This window comes from Miscanthus floridulus, chromosome 14, assembly GCF_019320115.1.
Source record: "Miscanthus floridulus cultivar M001 chromosome 14, ASM1932011v1, whole genome shotgun sequence".
Lineage (NCBI taxonomy): Eukaryota > Viridiplantae > Streptophyta > Magnoliopsida > Poales > Poaceae > Miscanthus > Miscanthus floridulus.
Window position 1 is genome coordinate 72,979,251 of NC_089593.1, and position 17,061 is coordinate 72,996,311.

At 45.8% G+C, this 17,061-nt stretch overlaps 2 protein-coding genes across 3 annotated transcripts; both read right to left on the reverse strand.

Annotated features, from left to right (window-relative positions):
- Positions 1 to 545: 545 nt before the first annotated feature.
- LOC136503737 (uncharacterized) lies at positions 546 to 2,354 on the reverse strand. The gene is made up of 3 exons (XM_066498724.1): positions 1,468 to 2,354; positions 1,068 to 1,242; positions 546 to 677 (listed from the first exon to the last, which is right to left on the reverse strand). Exons 1-3 carry the CDS (start codon positions 2,193 to 2,195, stop codon positions 546 to 548), a joined length of 1,035 nt encoding a protein of 344 aa, XP_066354821.1. The 5' UTR covers positions 2,196 to 2,354.
- Positions 2,355 to 10,413: 8,059 nt separating this feature from the next.
- Positions 10,414 to 12,627, reverse strand: LOC136502736 (UPF0481 protein At3g47200-like). 2 transcript variants are annotated; one of them, XM_066497990.1, is made up of 2 exons: positions 12,420 to 12,627; positions 10,414 to 12,225 (listed from the first exon to the last, which is right to left on the reverse strand). In XM_066497990.1, exon 2 carries the CDS (start codon positions 12,163 to 12,165, stop codon positions 10,546 to 10,548), a length of 1,620 nt encoding a protein of 539 aa, XP_066354087.1. In that variant the 5' UTR covers positions 12,166 to 12,225; positions 12,420 to 12,627; the 3' UTR covers positions 10,414 to 10,545. The 2 variants fall into 2 exon arrangements, with proteins under 2 accessions (XP_066354087.1, XP_066354086.1); XM_066497989.1 differs by having other exon boundaries at positions 10,414 to 12,237; positions 12,420 to 12,626.
- Between the last annotated feature and the right edge of the window lie 4,434 nt (positions 12,628 to 17,061).

Genomic DNA, 17,061 nt, shown 5'->3' on the forward strand with positions numbered 1-17,061 from the left:
TTACCAACCGGGACTAAATGTCCCTCTCTTTTTTTCCTTTTTCTGGTTTCTATTTTTGGTTTCTTTTTTCATTTAATGATTAGTTTTGATATTAAAATACATTTTCGAATACGCTGCTAATAGTAATATATATGTGTACTTCGCATGCGTAAGTTTTCGTTCGAGCACAATAGTAATATATATGTATACAACGACTAAGCAGTTTCTGACAAGCATAACTAGAACACACCACCGGATCCGGCCTCCCCGCCACCGGATTTGGCCTCACGGCCACCGGATCCGGCATCCCCGCAGCTCGCAGGTCCATAGCTCCTACGCCGATGGCTCCGTCCTCCACTGGATCTCGCCTCCTAGGTGGAGCCGTGCGCTGTTGAGGAGCCGTGGGAGAGAGGGACGCCGTGAGGTAGCCCAGATCCGGTGGAGAGGGAGGAAGGGGCCGGGGCTTTGCCCCGTGCCCGGCGTGCCTCCGCCGCCGCATCGGTAGAAAGGGAGGAGGGGGCCTGGGGCCGCACGGCGCCTAGATCCGCTGGAGAGGGAGGAGGGGGCTAGGGGTCGCCCCGCACCTGGCGTGCCACCACCGCCGTCGCGCCGGAGGAGAGGGAGGACGGGGCCGCTGCTCGCTCTGGAGGGAGAGGAGTGAGGGAGGGAGGGAGAGACGGAGGAAGAGGAGGGATGCGCTGCGCGATTGAGGGAGAGGAGATGGGGAGATGGGGGGATTGAGGGATGCGCTGCGCTGTTTTTGTCAGGCCGAGATGGATGTGAGTGGCCCGTCCACTATTTAACCGAGTTGAGGGACCTTTAGTCCCGGTCGGAGACAGAAACAGGGACTAAAGGTCTCTTTTTAGTCCCGGACGGAGCCTCCAGCCGGGAGTAGACTTTTACTCCCGGTCAGAGGGACCAACCGGGAGTAAAAGTTAACCTTTAGTCCCGGTTGGTAGCTTCAACCGGGACTAAAGGTCCCCTGCAGCAAAAGCCTGCTGCAGTAGCCGTTGGGCAGGAACCTTTAGTCCCGGTTGGAGCTACAAACCAGGACTAAAGGTCTCTCTAGTCCCGGGCGCGAAAAATACCGGGACTAAAGCCAAATTTCGAGACGGGGTCAAAGGTCGTTTCTCTACTAGTGTGACGACGTCCACCACCTGCAAGGGGATCTGGTTCTCAAGCAGCATGATGTCATGAGCGATGTCATTGTCGTTGGACTCGAAGAAATCGCACAGGTCCTGGTCGAACCGAGTGCCCGACTTCCTAAGCATGTATATCACCAAGAAGCAGGCGTCATAGAACATCATAGCCCTCGTTTAGTTCCAACCCAAAATCCCAAAAAGTGCTACAGTAGCCATCACATCGAATGTTTGCGGCCTATGCATGGAGTATTAAATGTAGACGAAAAAAAACTAATTGCACAGTTTGGTGGGAAATTACGAGACGAACGTTTTGAGCCTAATTAGTCCATGTTTGAACACTATTTACCAAATAAAAACGAAAAGTGCTACAATAACCCAAAATTGCAACTTCCTGAAACTAAACACGGCCATAGGTAGGAAGTCGTCCTTATAGCCGATACCTGCCATCACGTCCTTGTCGTAGAGGGCGCGGGCATCGATTTTCGCGGCGACGGAGACCACCGCGTCATACATGTCCCGGACCGAGAGGCCGGAATTGTCGTTGTTGACCTTTTTGTACTCCTGGATGCAGTACTGCGCAGCCACATGCTTCATCTTCTCCGCCTTCTGGAGGTGGCCTTCGGGGTGGTAGTAAGGGCCGATGGCCACGACCTTGGGCATAGTACACCAATCGCCGAGAGCTTGAATGCTTGGAGGGTACCTATGCATCTTCGTTTTCATCAATTTGGCATCATCCATGAACTCCTTCTGTCTTTCCTGGAACAGCTTCTCAGGGCTATTCATATAGGTCTCCATAGGATCTGGATCATGGTGCTGTGCAGCCGCAGCATAGTAGTTGTAGTAGTTGTAGTCAACCAGTTGCTGCTGCCCTCCGCTAGAGTAGCTGCTAGCAGGGACGACATACGGTTGGAGGCTGCAGGAGCAACCAAATATGTCAGCGATGGACGCATACTGCAAAGGGTGGCCGACGGCAGGAGCCCACACTTGAGCATCATCAGCTGGTGCTACTTCAGCGGTCCAGTTCTTCGCCAGCTGAAGCTCGTAAGGTCCCGCCCATGCAGCAGTGGATTCCATATATGCGCTGCTAGCTCCAACCGCCAATTAAGCTGAACGCACGCAGCAATATGTAGTTTGCTGCAATAAGCACTGCACAAAATTAAAAGAATGTAGGAAATGGTGAAGAGTAGTGAAACATGCAAGAGAACGAAACTGCATGCTAGCTAGCATGTATATAATCAGAATTGAACGTCATGTACTCATGAGAGAAGCATATATTCAGCAGGGTTAGTAATAAGATATCCAAATGGAGAAGAGAAAAGAATACTTACACTAGCGAGCAGGGCAGAAGAAGCACAGCCTTCTCGACGCTCCTCTTAGAGCAAGTATAATAGTAGGCTGTAAGCCGACTAAATGCTGAGGTGGAGGAGAGAGGAGAGGAGAGAGAGGAGAAGCGGGCTGTAAGCTTACAGCCGGCTTGGGCACAAGAACCAAAAAAGTCTGTGAGAGAGACAAGTGGGCCATATATTAACCGTAAAGAGCCGACTACTATATGAGTGGGCTGAGAGAAGGCTGCAAGGAACCTTACAGCCAGCAAGCCGACTGTATTATTAGCCTTGCTCTTATAGAGCGTCAGTTCCTATTGTAGTGCAGATTGTCATCTAACGACGTTGCCCAATTGCTTTACGACAACGTTTATGCATGTATACTTTAGCCTTGATGGATGCATGCACGTGGTTGGGCCTACCATCTCTCACGACAACATTTACAGCTACCACAATCCATACTGTATCGCCCGCCTGGCAGAGTCCTTTATTGTAAGAGAAGCTTGAGTGCATCTTTAACGGAAAAGCTATATGGTGGCCGGGTGTTTGTTTTTGTCTCCCACACCTGATTTTGTGTCCATGCATCGCGCCCCCTCCGCACACGGGTTGAGCTATGGGCTGCGGCGGCCTTTTTATCTTTTTTTAATTTTTTTAAATCTCGGGAGTCGTGCCGTTTTTCTCTCGAGGCTGGGAGGAGGGTGGGGAACCGGCGCGGCGGATGGGGGCGGAGGGCAATCTGCTGGCGATTTCTAGGGTTTGTGAATTTCTATTCAATTCTATGACTTCTGTTGTGTGAATCCAACGTTGTTATTGTGTTCTCCGTCTCGTATTCACACCCCTGTGATCTGTTTGCGATTTTTGTGCGACATTTTTGTGGATTTTCCGTGGAATATAGATCCTGCTTTCTGCCGCGTTTGCCCCGTTCCGTGCGGTTCAGTGGATTCGATGTTGCAGGAGGGAGGGGAGCGGGTGCGGTGGAGGGGGCGATGTGTGCTAGGGTTTGTCGATTCTGCTTAATCCCTATCATTTCTAGTGTGTGGATCAGGCGTTTGTTGTCGTGTGATTTTCCTACACTGCCTGCTTTACTAGTGACAACTTTGTTGACACTGGGTTTTTACTAGTGCGCTAGATCCAAGCCTTTTTGTGATTATGCTAAATTCACACCCCCCACCATGGATCGATGAGTCGGAGGCGGAGGGATTCATATTTTTGTTTTCAGTTAATCAGTTGTGTTTGCTACCATGTATGCGAGTAAGATAATTCTGCATTATTATGTTTTTTTTCCTGGTTGTGCATGTTTGAGTGGCCTGATGATGGAAAATGTTGATAACTGCTCTTTTTTTTAATATACACATTGGATTTAGCCACAGGTATACTGTTAAATTATATTTTTTCTACACCCATAAGCCATTTTGCTAAATCCACGATGTGTGTTTTTATCTCAATCAGTTCCTCCATGCTAATGTGTCCTTTTTTTTTAGGTTTTGTGTGCACGACAGATAGAAGCATTGCCAGCTTTCAGGCTATTCTTCCCTGGTTTGTATACATCATGTGTTATCTTTTTTTGTGACCTTTTATATCTGTGATTGGTTTCATTGTTGTATTAAATCTTTTTTATCCTGTCGTTCTGTATTTTGTTATTAGTGATGGATAACTTTCTAGAAGTTGCGGTACTCATGCTGCGGATCAGTTGTTATTGAGTTGCGGATTACATATTTGTTTGATACGTGCCACTGTAATCAACAGTGAGCTCAATCCATGCTCCCGTCCATCAAAAAGTGTTATTTCCTCCAGTATTTGGCATTGAGGGTATTTTGTTTAGATTACTGTGGAATGTTGATTGGAGAGTCGCTACTGATTTTGATGGGACTATTTATGTGAGGTTATTCTTCGTTCGTGATTCCATGACAATTGGTGATAGCATTTATCGTTGGGATGATGCTATTGTTATTTTCGATCGTGTTAATTCTGCGGTGCCCCGGAACATGCCTCATGATGTTGGTGTAGTCATTCAAAGGCTGGATTAGTGATGTGTCAAAAAGTTTATGTGTGTCAAGTGTACGTAGCGCATATGCTAAGTGTGATATGCTATATGTAAATTATTATATATTTTCTAATGAGTTGAGTTTTATTTTCAGAGTGGGTTATGTAAAAAGGATACTTTGAACTCATGTATTGTTCAATATATGTTTATATATATATATATATATATATATATATATATATATATATATATATATATATATATATATATATATATATATATATATATATATATATATATATATATATATATATATGTGTGTGTGTGTGTGTGTGTGTGTGTGTGTGTGTTACCATGCTACTATATTACTGATTGGTTTTCCATTGTTTGTTTATTAATTATTTTTTCCATCTTTTTTTTTAAATCACTATGTAGTATGTTTTTTTATTCACTGTCATTCATTTTGTAATAATTAGATGGCTCCAAATCGGCCAAAACTTTTAGTAGACATTTCTGATAGTGATGAGATAGATGATACTGACTTCGAGGATGATTGCGGACCTTCAGCATATGTTGGCAATGGAGCACATTTCAGAAAACCAATAGATGTGGCTTCTGCAAGTGAAGTAAGTGTTGATATGTGTGTATAGCAATATTTTCTTTTTTGTGTTTTACATGTTTAAATCTTTTTTTAAAATGAGCCGCTGTGTTTTGTGTTTCAGGAGTCTATGTCAAGTGAGCCCGATGATTTGAATGAAGCTTTGTATAATCACTATCTGAAAGAGGTATGTGTCCTTCACATATAGTTAGTGTATTTATAAATTTCAAACTCTTCTTTTCATGTATTTTTTGTTCAACCATCCGTTGCTACTATGTCTATTGCAGTATAACAAAGTGAAGAAACTCAAGAAGAAATTATCAAAGCCTTTCCATCATAAGGTTAGTTTTTGGGAAAAGCTAAACACGACTCAGGTGTTTTATTGATTGCCAACACATGATTTTTTGTCCACCAGTGCATGACGATCTTCTTCTTTAAGTACTAGTATTTAGTGTGTTTTAAAAGGCCTAATCTCACATGGATGTTTAGGTAAGAAAAAACTGATGTGTTTCTAGAGCATCCAACACTTTCATAACTATGCTTACAGTTAGGTTATGTGGGAATTACAGTCGGTGTATATTAGTCTTACAGTCATATGTCTAGTGTAATTTCTGAGTTATGTTAGTGTAAAATATATTTGGGTGAGTATTAATATCACCTTTTACCAGTATAAAACTAAATCCAATCTAAGATGTATATCTTAAATTAGAGAGTTAAACGGCTATTAGTGCCCTTAGAAACACCCGGATGTCGTATAGACACCTAGTTTTTTCTTATAACTTTATTTTAGCACACAATTTTAAACAATATTTTGAAGTAGTAAATAATTTTAAATAAAAAAGTTTTCAACTACTGTAAGGTCGAGATGGCGGACTAGAGGGGGAGTGAATAGTCCTTTCTAAAAATTAATCGCGTCGGCTAACCGAAACAAGTGCGGAATTAAAACTATCGGTCTAGCTAAGACTACACCCCTCTATCTATGTTTTCTAGCACCTTCCAAAGATACTAATTAAGCAACAAAGGTGCTGGGCTAGCTAGAGCTCACCTAACCAATTCTAGAAACAAGGTCACACAAACCTATGCCACTAGTACTTCAAGCAACAAGGGAGCTCCTACACATGCTAGTAGCAAAAGCACAAAGCCACCTAAGCTCACTAGCAATGCTCAATAACAAGGCAATCAATGCCAAATTAGAGAGCGCAAATACTTAGCTTACACAAACTAAGCAATGTGACTAACAAGATTACATAAACCAAATTAGCCACGCAAAGGAGCTACTTCTATGCTACACAAGCAAGAAGGTAACTAATGAGCTACACCAGCTAACTAATTATAAGAGCAACTACACAAGCATAATGTATATGAAAGTAATTACAAGCTTGTGTAACGAGGATGCAAACCAACGGGAAAAACAAGGTTGACATGGTGATTTTTCTCCCGAGGTTCACGTGCTTGCCAACACGCTAGTCCCCATTGTGTCGACCGCTCACTTGGTGGTTTGGCAGCTAATTGGCATCACCCGCCAAGCCCGCACGTCGGGCACCGCAAGAACCTACCCCGAAAGTGAGGATAGCTCAATGACATGCTTTACTAGAGTTGCTCTTCGCGGCTCTCGCGGGGCAAGCACAATGCCCCTCACAAAGCTCTTCTCCGGAGCACCGCACAACCTTCTTGCGGGCTTCAACGGAGACCACCACCAAGCCATCTAGGAGGTGGCAACCTCCAAGAGTAACATGCACCACCGGCTTGCAACTCGATCACCTAGTGCCACTCGATGCAACCTCACGATGCAATCACACTAGAATCGCTCACTCACTCAATCGGAAGAACACTATCAAGCTAGAGTGAGTTAGAGGGCTCCCAAGCATTACCACACAAGCCACCAAGGCTCTAGTGTGCTCAGCTCTATCCAACTTGCGGCGAAAGGCCGACCAAGGCTCCTATTTATAACCCCACGTACAAATAGAGCCGTTACTTCTTCACTGAACAGATTTCGAGGTGGCCGGACGCTCCGGTCAGATCGACCGGACTCACCCTGCCAGCGTCCAGTCAACGGATGCTGCCACGTCATCCCTGGCTTCAAATACTGAACGCCTGATCTCAACGATTAAGTTGCGACCGGACACAGTACAGTGAATGACCGGACGCAGAACCCCAGTGTCCGGTCACTTCCAGTAAGGTTTCAGTCACGACTGGACGCGTCCGGTCACGCACGACCGAACTCACCCAGCGTCCGGTCACTCACAGTCTTCTCTGTGCGCCGCCACATCAGCAGGACCGGACGTTGAACAGTGTTCAGCCAGCGTCCGGTCGCCTGCGTCCGGTCAAGAGACCGAGGGCGGCCTTCACTGCGTGTCACTAACCGGACACAGGACCCCAGCATCCGGTCACTACATGACCAGCGTCCGGTGCACTCTGTGAAACCCTGTCTTTTTTGTATAGGGCACCGGTGGCACCGTCAGACTGTCCGCACTCTACGGGTGGACACTCCGCCGATGAAGTTTTGAACCCTTGCTCCCATGTGCTAAACACAAAGTGCATCACATTTCACCTCCGTTTCTTCACTGAGTTGATCCACATCAACTTCAACTTCTTCTCCTTTACAAATGTGCCAACACCACCAAGTGTACACCACCATGTGTATGTGTGTTAGCATTTTCATAATTATTTTCCAAAGGATTAGCCACTCAACTTGCCACGCCACTCGATCCTAGCAACGACGCAAAGTTAGATCACTCGAGTGGCACAAGATGACCGATATGCGAACAAGTTTGCCCCTCTTGATAGTATGACCATCTATCCTAAACCCGGTCATCAACTTCTCTACACACCTATGACCGGTGAAATGAAATGCCCTAGGTTATACCTTTGCCTTGCGCATTCCATTCCATCTCCTCCAATGTCGATGCAACACATGCACCAGCACGATCAACAATCATATGATCCACTTCATATCATCACGTGATCATATTGGTTCATCGATCTTGACTTCACTTGCTTTTCACCACTGCCTTCGTCCATCGGCGCCAAGTCTTGCTCAAGCTTCACCGCCACGTGGTCCATCGCTCTAAAGCCTCCGACTTGCCCTTCACGCTTGCAACTGGTCCATTAAGCCAAGTCATGTCTTGATCTTCTCCACCTTGATCACATGACTCAATGTCATGTCTCATGTGCAATGAGCTCCTTCATCATTACATGTGTGAGCTTTGCAATATCTCCGAGCCATTTCCACCTTCATGGCATATGTTGCTCACACACATGTATCTGTGGACTAATCACCTATGTATCTCACATAAACACAATTAGTCTACCTAGGTTGTCACTCAATTACCAAAACCACACAAGGACCTTTCAATCTCCCCATTTTTTGTAATTGATCACATTAATAATTTAGTGGCAACAATTTTCAATCATGGTATACAGCGGTTAGCATGCAGTTTGCAAATTCCACGGCGGTCCACCGAACGAAAAGCAGCGGAATTTATTGGAGACGAGGTACTAATAATTGGTATGCATGCTGGCTAATGCTCCATCCCCTGCGTGCGCGCGCAGAGACAACAGGCAAGAAAGCTTGCTTGAGATGCCAAGACGTACATAGATGAATGTGATACTTGGGCGGCAACCAGGCCTAGAGTCCTAGATTATGGTTCAACTTTTAAAATCCAACCACCTAGAATATGTAGCAATCCCAAAAGCTTCCTCTCCTCAGCTTTAATTTTTTTTCAGCTTTTGATATGAATATATAGTAACAAAAACTTCCCGAAGTAACAATATATTGAACCTACCCCTAATCTATCTAGGGATCCAAACATCCTCATCTTTTACGTCCAGCTTTTAACTATCTAGCTTTTACAATAATTTAGAAGCCATGAGCTAGCTTTTCATAATCTCTAGCTGATCCAAATTAAACATGGAGCAGATGGCATTCTCTGGGTGTTCGTCGTGAGGCCAGGTCTGGGACGAGGGCGTGAGTGTGTACATGAAGCGCTAGCAGTACATGTCGTGAGTGAGAGCTAGAAATATAGCAGCACCAACAATATACTAAGGGTACGTGCATGCAGCAGCATCAAGACAAAATTAAACTATACATGCATCAACATTGTCATAAACCGATTGGGCAGCGTCCAGCCGTCCACAACCATAAGCAATGTAGTGCTTCTTCATCCCTGAAAGCGGAACGAATATATCTCCCTATGATTTTCATTATATTATACGGGATCATCATCAGTACAAAATAAGCCATGCGCTGTAAGTGGAGTCTTCCTTTCTCTCCTACATATTGTCATAAGCCTTTCTTTTGGTCTCTGACTAACCATTATATTATCATTAATAATATATGTGTTTCTCTCACGACATTAGTCCTGATCGACGTATATATATGTGCTAATTTAGCTTATAATTTCAGCTTTCCGGCCTGCCGGCTCGAGCATATGTGTGTGTCAGTGTGTGGGTACATACACAGGGAACATGGGGATCTTTGCGAGTTTCATCTGGCGAACTGCACCGTAGGTTTTTTTTTTTGCGAAACTACGGCAGCTTAAGCAGCTGCCTGAACATTTTTATTGCATAAGAGTTGACAAATAATTACAGAGAACAAAGAAAAGAAGAAGACAAAACACAAAAACACAGAGAAAGCACAAGAAAAAGGGTCTAAATTAAATATTACAACCAAGAAGGAGGTGACATCAAAGTAAGGAGGACAAGAAACAGCTACACTCAGAGCGTGTTTAGTTGCCCAAATTTGGGAATTTGGGCTACTGTAGCACTTTCGTTTTTATTTGGTAAATAGTGTTCAATAGTGGACTAAATAGGCTCAAAACATTCGTCTCGTAATTTCTAACCAAACTGTGTAATTAGTTTTTTTTTCGTCTACATTTAATGCTCCATGCATGTATCGCAAGATTCGATGTGATGGGTACTGTAGCACTTTTTTGGATTTTGGGGTGGGAACTAAACACGCTCTCAAGAACAGCGGTCTTGTCAGGCACAGAAAAGCAGCGGTAAGACCAGAGACTTAAATCGTCGGCACAATGCCGGAAAATCCTATGGTTGGTTTCGTCTGAATGCTTGAAGACCTTGGAGTTACGACATCTCTAGATATTCCACAGAACACAGATGACCACCGTGGATCTTAACTTCAGTTTAGTGTTTCGAAGAGGAGGAGGTGGGTTGTCCCAGAGCTGTTCCACGAGGGTGTCTAAGCCCAGCGCCGCCCAGCAACTGCACCGTACGTTGAAGAACCAGTTGCTCATGTTTGGGCTCGCTGCTGGCCCTCCTATAGAGCATGCGTTCCATCATGGACATATTTGGTACCTGTAGCCTCCGAGAGCATATATGTGCCTGACGATTACTTCCATAGTTCCATTCTACAGAGACATTCTCTGCCAGATTGTTATTATTCAACTAGACACCTATTAAATACATTCGGAGGTACAATGCAAAGGGGAGAAACTATATGGACAGGGAATACTAACAGCACCAACAATATAACAGGGAAATACTACATGCATCTCTCTCATATCAATGGGCGCCCTTGAGTCTCATGAGCGCCGTTATGATACCGATAAATCCACCAAAGGCGGAGACAACCGCGACGATGTACTTCCAGTTGTTGTAAAGAAACGCGTACACCTTGATCCACGGCCTCTTGTTCCTGTAATTCTCGATCTCTATCATGACGAGGGCATAGCAGCTTCCTGTGCGCAGGCTCTGCAGGCTGGTGAAGAAGTCGAGTGTCTTCTTGTTGTTGAGCCCTGCTCCTCCTCGCAGGATACCCTTGGTTCGCAGCTCATGCACGTCCTCCTCCCGATGCATCAACATGCACAGGAGGAGGAGGTACGAGCAGACAGCAGAGTCTTCAAATTCCGCCTTGTCATCAGAAAAATCTGGAGTCCTGCATAGCTCGAGAGCCGCCATGTTGACGAGCCAGCTTGCACGTGCATCGTTGAGAGACAGCGGCGCCATGGAGAGCTCGGCGAAGATGATCCACTTCCTGTCGATGCCCATGTCTGGGAGCTCCGTTGTTTCGTTGGCTGTGAGGAAGATGCCCATTTCGGCAAGCTCGATGGCACCGGCTGAAAATGATATTGATTTCATTTTCTCTATATCTGAACGTGTCACCTTGGGATTCCTGCTTCTTTTTCCTACAGCGTAGAATCGGAGGAGGCCAAGGAGATGCGGTGCTTTATTGTAGTAGTCTTGGTCCCAAACAACAGGCAATACAGTGGCAGACCGGCCATGCGGAAAGCCATCTCGCCACATAGCAATGAACGTCGCCATTTCCTGCAAGGGCTTGGGCGTGCACATTTTCATGACGGCGTCCACCACCTGCAAGGGGATCTGGTTCTCAAGCAGCATGATGTCATGAGCGATGTCATTGTCGTTGGACTCGAAGAAATCGCACAGGTCCTGGTCGAACTTCGTGCCCGACGTCAAAAGCATGTATATCACCAAGAAGCAGGCGTCATAGAACATCATAGGTAGGAAGTCGTCCTCATAGCCGAAACCTGCCATCACGTCCTTGTCGTAGAGGCCGCGGGCATCGATTTTCGCGGCGACGGAGACCACCTTGTCATACATGTCCCGGACCGAGAGGCCGGGATTGTCCTTGTTGACCTTTTTGTACTCCTGGATGCAGTACTGCGCAGCCACATGCTTCATCTTCTCCGCCTTCTGGAGGTGGCCTTCGGGGTGGTAGTAAGGGCCGATGGCCACGACCTTGGGCACAGTACACCATTTGCCGAGAGCTTGAATGCTTGGAGGGTACCTATGCATCTTCGTTTTCATCAATTTGGCATCATCCATGAACTCCTTCTGTCTTTCCTGGAACAGCTTCTCAGGGCTATTCATATAGGTCTCCATAGGATCTGGATCATGGTGCTGTGCAGCCGCAGCATAGTAGTTGTAGTAGTTGTAGTCAACCAGTTGCTGCTGCCCTCCGCTAGAGTAGCTGCTAGCAGGGACGACATACGGTTGGAGGCTGCAGGAGCAACCAAATATGTCAGCGATGGACGCATACTGCAAAGGGTGGCCGACGGCAGGAGCCCACACTTGAGCATCATCAGCTGGTGCTACTTCAGCGGTCCAGTTCTTCGCCAGCTGAAGCTCGTAAGGTCCCGCCCATGCAGCAGTGGATTCCATATATGCGCTGCTAGCTCCAACCGCCAATTAAGCTGAACGCACGCAGCAATATGTAGTTTGCTGCAATAAGCACTGCACAAAATTAAAAGAATGTAGGAAATGGTGAAGAGTAGTGAAACATGCAAGAGAACGAAACTGCATGCTAGCTAGCATGTATATAATCAAAATTGAACGTAATGTACTCATGAGAGAAGCATATATTCAGCAGGGTTAGTAATAAGATATCCAAATGGAGAAGAGAAAAGAATACTTACAGTAGCGAGCAGGGCAGAAGAAGCACAGCCTTCTCAACAAATACAGTGCCTAGCAGGATTCATCACAGGTGCGCCTGAAAGGGCCGGGGAAAGAAGCACGCAGGGCCAGTTGAGTTGGATCATATCTGCACCTGATTGCAGAGAGCCCTTTCTTATAGTCGAGAGAAGGGAATCAGCATTAGTTTAGAGAAGGCACGGCACCTCCGCGCTGATAGCTACATATGTACAACTGTATACAAGACGCGCTGCGCCTGCGAGCGAGTGTGAACGGCAAGGACGGGCAATGGGCGGCATGCATGAGGGGGCCCGCAAAATTAAAGGGGTCGGAGAAGTTTTTTTTTTTTTTTTTTTTTTTTTTTTTTTTTTTTTTTTTGCCTCTCATCTAGGTACAACTGTAGTATCTGTTTATGAACAGATACACATCAACGCCACACACACCACACTCACTCACACCATAAGTACACAAACAGATCCTACAACTACACCTAGATTCTAAGATCGCGTCCTTTGTGAGATCATCGGGTCCATGAATCCATAGACGACAAGGTGCGTCGCATTTCCTTTATGGTTCCACATGCGAGAGGCAACAGAGTTATTTGAGGACGAACCCCGGTGAGACGCCAGAAAATCGCAGCCACTGGGGCTCGATCCCTAGCCGGCGAGGTCCCAGCCACCGGGACCTGCCATCCGAGGTACGCTCGGTTCTCGGGGTCGGAGAAGCTGGCAGTGAAGTGAGGGACACAAGCTGACGACCACCACCGTACGTACCACTGCAAGCAAGCAAGCAAGCACCGTACGGGCCGGGAGATGTCCTGTACGTACGTACATAGAGGGACAGGGTGCTGGTGCTCGATCCCCATCTAGACTTCATTTCTCTCCATGTGCTCAGTCCGCACCTGCGCCGCTGCGCGTAGATGGCGAATCGATGGCCAAGTGGACGCAGTACGTACACCACCTCTATCATGTGTTTTTGGTCGTCCTGTCCGCATCAATACATAGGGCCGTTTAGTAGAGCTCCGGCTCCAGTTAAAACAACTTCGGTTATGGCTTCATCTGTGAAGCAGATTATTCAAGGAGCTGAATCAGTTTTTTTTTTACCGTTTAGTAAAACAGCTTCACCTGGCGATGAGAAACTATGAAATGTCTTTAATACCCTTACTTTCTTTTTTTCTTTTTTCTTTCTATTTTTCCTTTGTCAACAATCTCCACCGGACTTATTTTTTATCTCCACCGCACAACCCCCAACCTTATCTTCTATCCTCGACTCCTTCACGCGTCGAGTGCCTGTGCCGCCCTTCGCAAGTCGCCGTCAGGTCCACCTCTCCCTTCCATGCGCCCACGTCAGGTCTGCCTCTCCGCTCCACGCGTCGTCGTCCACCGGCCCTCCCGCACCGACGACTACCTCCGTCCCGCGCTGGCGATTATCCCCGTCTCGCGCAGCCAAGCTCCGTCCTGCGCGGCGACTACCTCCGTCCGGTGCAGCCAAGCTCCGTCCCGCGCCGCCGACTAACTCCGTCCAGCGGCGGCATCTGCCTGTCTCCTCCACGCACCGGCATCCGCCCAGCTCCGCCCATCCCCGTGCCGGCGGTCATCCCTGTACCGGGGCAATCTGGACCATGGCCGTGTGGTGGGGCCACACGAACGAGCGAGAGCCGAGTGGAGCTAGATATTTCGGCTCTGTCTGAGCAAAAGAGCTCCGGTCACCGGTTTTTGTGGAGCTTCCCAGGCGAAGCAGTTTGGTAAAAGAGCATTTGGTTGAGAGATAAAAAAACAACTCCTGGAGCTGCCCCGGAAGCTCTACCAAACGACCCCATAATTGATGGGGGTGCATGCGGTGGCCACCACCACCGACTGTGATCAGACGACGGCTCACTGAGGTATCTAACTATAGTTGGGTGAGTAGTACGTTGGATTATGACGTGTGCAGTAGTAGATCTAACTAACCAAAATATGGGGTCGCGCGTTGCGATTCGTGCTAGCGCCCCCTCCGCACACGGGCTGAGCTGTGGGCTGCGGCGGCCTTTTTATCTTTTTTTAATTTTTTAAATCTTGGGAGTCGCGCCGTTTTCTATTCATTTCTCTCGAGGCTGGGAGGAGGGTGGGGAACCGGCGCGGCGGATGGGGGTAGAGGGCAATCTGCTGGCGATTTCTAGGGTTTGTGAATTTCTATTCAATTCTATGACTTCTGTTGTGTGAATCCAACGTTGTTATTGTGTTCTCCGTCTCGTATTCACACGCTTGTGATCTGTTGACGATTTTTGTGCGACATTTTTGTGGATTTTCCGTGGAATATAGATCCTGCTTTCTGCCGTGTTTGTCCCGTTCCGTGCGGTTCAGTGGATTCGATGTTGCAGGAGGGAGGGGAGTGGGTGCGGCGGAGGGGGCGATGTGATGGCGATGTGTGCTAGGGTTTGTCGATTCTGCTTAATCCCTATCATTTCTGGTGTGTGGATCAGGCGTTTGTTGTTGTGTGATTTTCCTACGCTGCCTGCTTTACTAGTGACAACTTTGTTGACACTGGGTTTTTACTAGTGCGCTAGATCCAAGCCTTTTTGTGATTATGCTAAATTCACACCCCCCACCATGGATCGATGCATCGGAGGCGGAGGTATTCGTATTTTTGTTTTCAGCTAATTAGTTGCGTTTGCTACCATGTATGTGAGTAAGATAATTCTGCATTATTCTGTTTTTTTCCTGGTTGTGCATGTTTGAGTGGCTTGATGATGCAAAATGTTGATAACTGCTCTCTTTTTTAATATACACATTGGCTTTAGCCACAGGCATATTGTTAAATTATATTTTTTATATACCCTTAAGCCATTTTGCTGAATCCACGATGTACGTTTTTATCTCAATCAGTTCCTCCATGCTAATGTGTCCGTTTTTTTCAGGTTTTGTGTGCACGACAAATAGAAGCATTGCCAGCTTTCAGGCTGTTCTTACCTAGTTTGTATACATCATGTGTTATCCTTTTTTTTATCTTTTATATCTGTGATTGGTTCCATTGTTGTACTAAATCTTTTTTATCCTGTCGTTCTGTATTTTCTTATTAGTGATGGATAACTTTCTAGAAGTTGTGGTACTCATGCTGAGGATCAGTTTTTATTGAGTTACGGATTACAGATTTGTTTGATAGGTGCCACTGTAATCAACAGTGAGCTCAATCCATGCCCCCGTCCATCAAAAGGTGTTATTTCCTCCAGTATTTGGCATTGAGGGTATTTTGTTTAGATTACTGTGGAATGTTGATTGGAGAGTCGCTACTGATTTTGGTGGGACTATTTATGTGAGGTTATTCTTCGTTCGTGATTCCATGACAATTGGTGACAGCATTTATCGCTGGGATGATGCTATTGTTATTTTCGATCGTGTTAATTCTGCGGTGCCCCGGAACACGCCTCATGACGTTGGTGTAGTCATTCAAAGGCTGGATTAGTGATGTGTCAGAAAGTTTATGTGTGTCAAGTGTACGTAGCGCATATGCTAAGTGTGATATGCTATATGTAAATTATTATATATTTTCTAATGAGTTGAGTTTTATTTTCAGAGTGGGTTATGTACCCCTTGAATTTTATCATCACATCATCAATGTAGATTTCAACAATCCTGCCGATCAACTTATGAAAAATATAATTCATTGTCTTCTGATAAGTTGCACCGGCATTCTTCAGACCAAAGGTCATCACAACCCATTCAAATAAACCGATTGCGTCGGGGCATCTGAAAGCTGTCTTTGCTATGTCTTCCTCAGCCATGAAAATTTGGTTATATCCTGCATTGCCATCCATAAAGCTAATAACTTTGTGCCCGGCTGCTGCATCTTCCAGCATATCGGCTATAGGCATCGGATAACCATCCATGATTGTAGCCTTATTCAGATCTCTGAAATCGATGCAAACTTTTAACTTTCCATTCTTCTTGTACACAGGAACAACATTTGATATTCACTCTGTATATCGGCACGGTTGGATGAACTTTGCTTCTAGTAATCTTTTAGTCTCCTTTTTTTATATCATCAAGTACGTTTGGGTTGAATCTCCTCGGAGCTTGTTTAAACGGCCGATATCCAGGTTTGATTGGCAACCGATGTTTAACAATTGATCGATCTAGACCAGGCATCTCATAGTATTCCCAAACAAAACAGTCTTTAAATTTCTTCAATAAATCGACTAACTCTTGCTTATACTCAGGATCCAACTTGGCACTTATATATGTCGGCCTAGGTTTATCTCCAGAGCCAATATCTATCTCCTCTAATTCATCGACCGACGTAAATCCATGTCCTAGTTTACCATCTGTACCATCTATTGGATTATCCATTAAAATAAATTTTTAAAGTCAACTGCTTAGATCGGCTGTTGACTTTCATTACTGATCTTAATGAAGCCTCATTCCCACAACTTGCCAGAAAAGCATTCGAAGTCTTCTAGCTCCCAAAATACTGGGTCGGCTGTTGCGATACTCACAGATTCATCAGCGCGAACCAGCTCGACATCATCTCCATGCCATTGAATCAAATACTGATGCATGGTTGATGGCACACAACAGTTTGCATGAATCCAATCACGACCAAGGAGTAAATTGTATGACCCTTTTCCATCGATGATGAAGAATGTGGTGAGCAGAGCCTTACTCCCGATTG

What these genes read in the sequence shown, in the direction of transcription:
- LOC136503737 (XM_066498724.1), bottom strand. Translation starts at nt 2,195, where the DNA reads ATGGAATCCACTGCTGCATGGGCGGGACCTTACGAGCTTCAGCTGGCG. An exon ending in GCACTTTTCGTTTTTATTTG is followed by an intron (nt 1,243 to 1,467) that starts GTAAATAGTGTT and finishes ATACATGCTTAG; the next exon opens with GAAGTCGGGCACTCGGTTCG. An exon ending in GAAATTTGGCTTTAGTCCCG is followed by an intron (nt 678 to 1,067) that starts GTATTTTTCGCG and finishes TCAATCGCGCAG; the next exon opens with CGCATCCCTCCTCTTCCTCC.
- LOC136502736 (XM_066497990.1), bottom strand. Translation starts at nt 12,165, where the DNA reads ATGGAATCCACTGCTGCATGGGCGGGACCTTACGAGCTTCAGCTGGCG.